The sequence below is a fragment of the Anopheles moucheti genome, chromosome 3 (assembly GCF_943734755.1).
Source record: "Anopheles moucheti chromosome 3, idAnoMoucSN_F20_07, whole genome shotgun sequence".
Classification (NCBI taxonomy): domain Eukaryota; kingdom Metazoa; phylum Arthropoda; class Insecta; order Diptera; family Culicidae; genus Anopheles; species Anopheles moucheti.
In genome coordinates, this window is record NC_069141.1 from 8189016 (window position 1) to 8195846 (window position 6831).

The 6831-nt window shown below is 48.8% G+C and overlaps 1 protein-coding gene across 1 annotated transcript; it reads left to right on the top strand.

The window, feature by feature from the left end:
* Window positions 1-2: 2 nt before the first annotated feature.
* On the top strand, window positions 3-5727 carry LOC128301961 (uncharacterized). Its single transcript, XM_053038648.1, has one exon. The coding sequence runs from the start codon at window positions 289-291 to the stop codon at window positions 4297-4299; it is 4011 nt and encodes a 1336-aa protein (XP_052894608.1). The 5' UTR covers window positions 3-288; the 3' UTR covers window positions 4300-5727.
* Window positions 5728-6831: the final 1104 nt, after the last annotated feature.

Sequence of the window (6831 nt, forward strand, 5' to 3'; positions counted from 1 at the left end):
AATTCCGAACTCTCCAAAGAACTATCGAACGCAGGTCGTGTAATCGTGGAAAAGAACATCAGAAAGCTACAGAAGGGAGAGTCCTACGATCACTGTCAATCGTTTGACGATAAAAAGTTTGTAATCGACAAGAACGGACGCATTTGTGAGCGAAAGAAGAAGGGCCGGCTGTACAGTTTGGGCGGTAATGATCCACCGAAACGGTGCAGCCGGGGCCGGCTCGACCGTCTCAAGACGGTCGGAACATTCGACATCACGAACGAGATCTCACGCCTCAGCCAGAAAACCATGAACCTAAACGAACGCATCATCAGCACGCAACTGTTCGCGCAAACGATCGACGAAACGGCCACCACGACCACGTCGGTGGGCAGCAGCGTCGGTTTGAGCGTTGGCTTCGTGCCGTTCGTTGCAGCAGCCACCGCCGGTTTGGCCGGTCCGAGCGGGACAACCGTAATGCTACCAACCGACACTGCATCATCCGGCCCATCAACGTCTTCCAGCCACGCGAAACAAAGCGCCGAAACGATCCACCTGTCATCACCGCATCATCTGCATCCACTGCATACGGGAGGCAGTGGGAGCAGCAGTAGTGTAGCCACAGCGGCGACCCTTGTACAGCAGCCGCAACACTCAACACCACCATCAACCAGCAGAGCCACCGGGAAAAGCCGCAGCCTGAGTACGGGCTCGTACATCACCAAGGACTCTAGTGCACACTCGAGCGCAGAACGGCTCACCAAATCCAACAGCCATACGGAGGTGCACATCAACAGTGGACTGGCGGGAGCATCAACTTCAAAAGATATCGGAGGATCCATAATGCCGCAGAACAAATCGTTGGAGGAGGGCCGTTCGATGATTCCCTCGGTGAAAAGTTCCCCACCTGTCCGAAAGCCTATCCTGCGCAAATCGAAGAAAATCGTTCGTACCGATTCGGAGTTCCTGAAGGGTAACATCTACGAGAAGGAGTCGAGCGTGTCCAGCTCACAGTACACACCGACCAGGGATCGACGCAGGGAACAGTTCGCCGATTACCGTAGCAGTAATCCATCCTCCGAAACGCACAAATCCACCGACGAGAGCTCCAAGAACATATCGACCGACGAGATCGACACCGTGTTCTCCGACACGATGGATCTCGAGCAGATGGAGCAGGACTACCGGATGCATCTGAAGAACAATTTGCAGCGCGAGTACAAGAGCGACAGTGACACGCTGGACGAGGTGGGCAAGAAGCGCACACCGGATTACAACGCATGGAAAAACCAAAGCTACGAGAACACGTTCGATGTGTACGGGAAGGAAATCAGCGAACAGGCGGCAAACGGTAGAAATCATGCCGCAAACGATCGGGCCACAGTCGAGGCGTCTGCGAAAGGCGATGAACACCCCGAACGACCATCTACCTCGGCCGCACCGAAACCGGATCGACCAACGGAGCTCGAGCTTGGATCCACGTCCGACGGTGGTGGCAAGTCGTCCGCTTCCTCCACGAACGACGGTCCATTTGGTCATCTGTTCGAGAAGAATTTGGGGCGGTTTAAGCGTATGAACAAGTTGCTCAAATGCAAGCGCTTCAGCACGTCGGCATTGTACGAGAAGAAATCATCGGCGAGTGGAAGTGCCACCGCATCGGACGGCAAACCGTCGTTCACCTCACCTACCAAAAGTATACCGAATGCGGCACGGTCGCCCGTCAAATCGATCCACTCCCAGTCGAAAGCCTCGATCAGTTCGTCCAAATCGTCACTTTTCGGAAGCAAAAAATCGGGCACCGGGTTCACGTTTAAGGGTAAGCGGTTTCTCTTCACTGGCAAGACTTCACCCAACAAGTCGAAGTCGAACAACGAGATCAGCTACTACCGTACCAAGTCGACCAAGAGCTCCAAAAAGGGTTCGGTGAAAAACAACAGTACGGCGTGCCTGAATCTCGAAACCACCTGTACATCGCCGCTGTCTGAAGCATTTTACAACACGACAGGCAGCGTGCGGTTGAGCGCGATGGAGCTGTACGAGAAGTTTTGCTCGCAGGACTTTAGCGGGCTCTACAAACACGAAACGGTACGTGCAGATGCGGACAGTCACGGTAGCGGGACGGACTCGAGCCACTACGAGTCGCATAGACATCTCGGAGCGATACGGAAGTATCGGCGGCGTAACTTTAAGCTGTTGCGTCAGAAAAGTGAACCCAAGTTCTCGTTTCGCACCGACACACTGTACGAGGACAGCTACGACGGTGTGTGTTACCATGATGAGAAAGACGAGGAGGAAGAGTACGGCACGGAGGATTACAATCAGTTCTTGTACGATGAGCAGTACTATGAGGAAGACATTGAGCATTACAGCATCGAAAACATCTACTACCAGAGGAATGGGCTGATAGCGCTACCGGATGGAAGCTATGTGCAGCGGTATCCTTACCGCATGGAAGACGAGGAAGGTGACCAGGATGAGGAAGACGAGGAGGAAGAGGAGGAAGAAGAAGAGGAAGGCGAAGAGGAAGAGGAGCTGGGTGAAGAGGAAGAGTGTGACTACCAGGGTGAGGAGGAGGAGGAAGAGGAGGAGGAGGAAGTGGATGAGAATGAGTTCGACGAGGAGGACGAAGATGAGCTGGCCATGGAGGAGGAAGAGGAAGAACGGAGGCGTCTACAGAGGCTACAACTACCCCCACCGATCGAGCTCGTCGCCTCGATGGATTCCGACTGTGACGAGATCTATCTGATGCCGCAGAACGAGTCCGATAGCAAGAAGTTGATCATACAGGACTTTCTGTTTCATCGCAGCAACGACTTTGACGCGAACGTCAGCGGGGACGACTACGACATTGCCGAGGTGGACGAGGAAGCGGAAGAAGAGAGGGAGTTGGCACAGGCAGAACTGGAGTCGAAGCAGACACGGGTGGATCAGGGTGTCGAGGAGCAGCCGGAGGACGACTTCGAGCAAGACTTTCGGATGGAGCGATACGCGGCGACCGATAAGGAAACGCTTACAATCTACAAGATTTGCTCGAAGGAAAGCATACTGGAGTCAATGCGGGGCGAGACCCCGGAACGTGGTTCGGATAACCTACCGCACAGTGCCTCGATGGAGCAGTACTTTCTCAAGTCGGACTGCGTGACGACGCTCGAACGGACGGCATCGTTGGATCTGCTGAGCAATTCCAGCGGTACGCTTAACAAATCCACCCTGACGGACTATGCCTTCGATACGGTGCGCAACATGAACCTGGACAGCTGCAGTACCTCCCGATTGAGCCTGTCGCTCAAGAGCGAAATATTCGAGGACACCGCTAATGGTGGTGGTTCCGGTGGAGGTCCTTCACTGGCAGCGGAACCGGTCACAGGGCACAGCACGCAGCAGGATGCTGCCACCTGTAGCGTAGAATCTGTAGAAGCGAGTGCTGAAGTTCCACGTATCAAGAGTTGGAACATTGAAGACTTTACCCTGACACCCGAAGAATCGTTCTCCGACGAGCAATTGCCGCTGGATGGGCCGTGCGATGGTGATGCGTCAAAGATTGCGGAACTAATACAGGAGCGCTGCGCAGATAGTTCCTCCGCACAGGAGCCACTCGAACTCGATCACCACAACGGGACAGCTGAGTACACGATCGTCGATCTGGACGAAGAACCCTACATGCTGGATCCGACTATTTCGGAATTTACGTCGGAAATCACAAAAGAGTTCGATTTGCTGTTTTCCCGCGCAGAGACGGAATCTTTGCAAGCGGCCGCTGCCGTTGTCTCGACTACCTTGGTGGAGCAACCGTCCCAACCCCAGCCGGTACCTCCTCCTCCCGAAGGACCTTCACAGCTCGGTGATGTGTTGAAGTTACTGAGCGATCTTCCGACACGCTACTCCATGCAGATGCTAGAACACATCAATCTCGACTCGGACGACATACGTATTCCGGTGCGCGAGGAAGCGAATGGTACCGCTCCAACGCCACCATCACCGCCACCACCATCAACCTCGCCCGTTCCAACAAAACCATCAGCATCACCGAACTCTTCCGTCCCCAACAGTCAACCGCCAGAAAGTGCCAAACCGCGTACACTCGAGCCGAGCGGAAGCGGACGATCGTTCACGAAGATGAAGCTAAGGTCAACGCATTCGACCGGAGCGACTAAAACGGCGGCCACCACACCAACCGCACCGGATATCACGATATCGGTCGGTGGAGTACAGGAAGCCGCACCAGCCTCCAAACCGGGCGGCAGTAGCGATCGGTTGAAGAAAGCGCGCAGCCAGTCGTTAGGTAACTTACGGAATAAAACCAAATGTTTTCCATTATAGAATTTAAGTAACACTGTAACAATAATCCTAACACTATGGGTGCTGCCAGTAGTAGTGTAAGGCAGCGCACGCGAGGTTACGCCAAGGTTCACACTGCACGCACGGAGCTGAGTGGTGTCGGATACTTTCAGACCGCTCCATCAAACCGTTCCCGTTGCGTTGCAATGCGTTTTATCCAGTTTGTAGGTTGTTGTGCGAAGATGGTGATTAGTAGAACGTCTAGTAGTTCCGAGTGGACGATATTTTTTATACGAACTCCCCTAGCCATCCTGTCCTCTCCACTCCGACGTTCGTACTGTAGCCATCCCTTTCCCATTATGCGGTGGCTATGTAGAACCCACGGTAAACACGGTCGTATTTATACACCAGATCTAATAATATTAATCTAGAGTAACGAATTGTCTAGCCAAAGTAGAAACACTACGGTACGCCGGATTAATGTCGATTTGAAAGGAGGAGGATCAGACAGAACAGACAGAAGTCGATCCTCAACGTTTAGCACTAAGTCTTCATTTACCCATTGACAATTGGTCTACTGTTGTTGGTGGTACTTAAGCTGTCTGCTCCTCCTGCTATGTTTCAGCTGGCCAGATTTTTATGGGCCAGCATTTTTGGAATTGTTTGCAAGCAAAGGGAGGTTATTCGATTACGCTTTTTGTTATTTAAAATAATGGATAACTGAGAATCCTAGCTAGTGAGAATGGATTAGACGGAAATGGAAGTTACATAAGTTGCAAGCAGTAGATAGACGTAAGGGAATGGAACAATGGAGCATCGCTAGCTCCACGGGCTAGGGTGATGCAGAGTTTTCTATTCCGATGGGACCACGACAGAAGGAGAGGAGTTTGTTTTGCTACTCGGGAGAAAACCCAGAGAGAGTATCGTTTATATTTCCACTGTAACTGTTGTAAAGCTAAACAAACAATACACTTACTGGACATACTTTATCATACTACATCTGTACTGTTAGGCATCTATCGTGTAAGCGTTCGATCTTGTTTTGTAAACAGACATTTGCCTTTGTTGTTGCTGTAGACATATTACCGAAACGTGTCGATATTCCGGAGATCTCCCGGTGATCTCTTGCTCCAGAGGGAAATCAGTAAAGAGTGGATTGAATTTTATCTTCCTAAGGAATGTGCGTGTGTGTGACCCAGTTGCATGTTATGTAAGTGATCGTACGCATTATGTGTAAGTGTATCGTTGTCTTGGATATAAACTAGTCTAATGGACTTTGTGCAAAGAGATCGAAAAAAAAAACAAACAAAACCAACACAACATAGACATAAAAAAAACATCTCATCACAAGTTTTAAGCAAACCAAACCAAAATGTAAATGATATTATTAAACGAAAAAAAAACGAAGAAAAAAACAAAACCAAAAAAACACAAAACCTTGTAAATCGCAAACCGAGCAAAAAGATGAAACGTTCTAAAACTTCAATAGGCTTACATTCTAGAAACTGCAATCGGCACACCGGAGTGAAGTGACACTCGCACCCGGTTGCCATTGTAAGGCGAAATGGAAATGGATAAGCAACTTATTAAGTCAGATAGGAGTAAGTTTAGTACAGGTATAGAACATATTTAAACACAAAATCTCACCCATGCCCGCTATTATCTCCTTAACTTCTTTCGTCCAAATCCTGGATCCTGACGGTTAAGGGTTGATGGTTTTTCTGTGTACGATTGTTAAAATTGAATAATCAAAAAAAGGTTAACATCGTACTCCAATCAAAAAATTAAAACAGGAGTACGTTAGGTTTCGATTAATTATTGAAGTGGAGTTTATTCTTTTTGTCTCCCTGTATCTCTTTTTTGTCTTACTCTATAAATCATTGTTAGTAGAGAGCTCTGCACATCAATGGGAGACTGTGTTTAAATTTTTTAGAGCAAAAAAAACAAACATCACTGTAAAAATACACATCAGTCTGTAAGGCTAGGTTTATACTGATCTGATATACTGATAAAACTGAACCGTGATACAGTTTAAATGTTTGATGGAATGCATGTGAAACCTCACGTCGAAAAAATGGAGGTCCTCTCGTTTATAGCATGGTACATACACTAGCAACCGTATAGATGTATTGTTATAATGTTCATAATTTTTTATGGTAGTCCCTGTAAAGTACCATTCGCATTAAGAATATGAGTGTACGTGTGGAAGTGGATGTCACATGATAGTATCGAGAAGAATTCAATTCTTGCACACTGTACAGAATGTCTAGCCCGGGAATACGCAGCAGAGAGGCTCAGTTGTTTATAGACATGTTTTAGGGAATTTAAAATTGCCGAATTCTTGCACTTTAACGTACACAAATCATTGGTAAAACTTCGACAGCAGAAGCTTTACTGCGAAAGCGTTGGGTAAAATGGAAAATGAAAGTTAACTGAACCAAAACAAAGTAAGACAGCGGACAGATACAGCGCTAGTACATAAAGTAGCAGTACCGAAACCCTTGCCAATCGAACCACGCCAAGCGTGAATCGTTGGTTTTGATAGACTTTGCTTATTGTATATGCTGTTGGCTG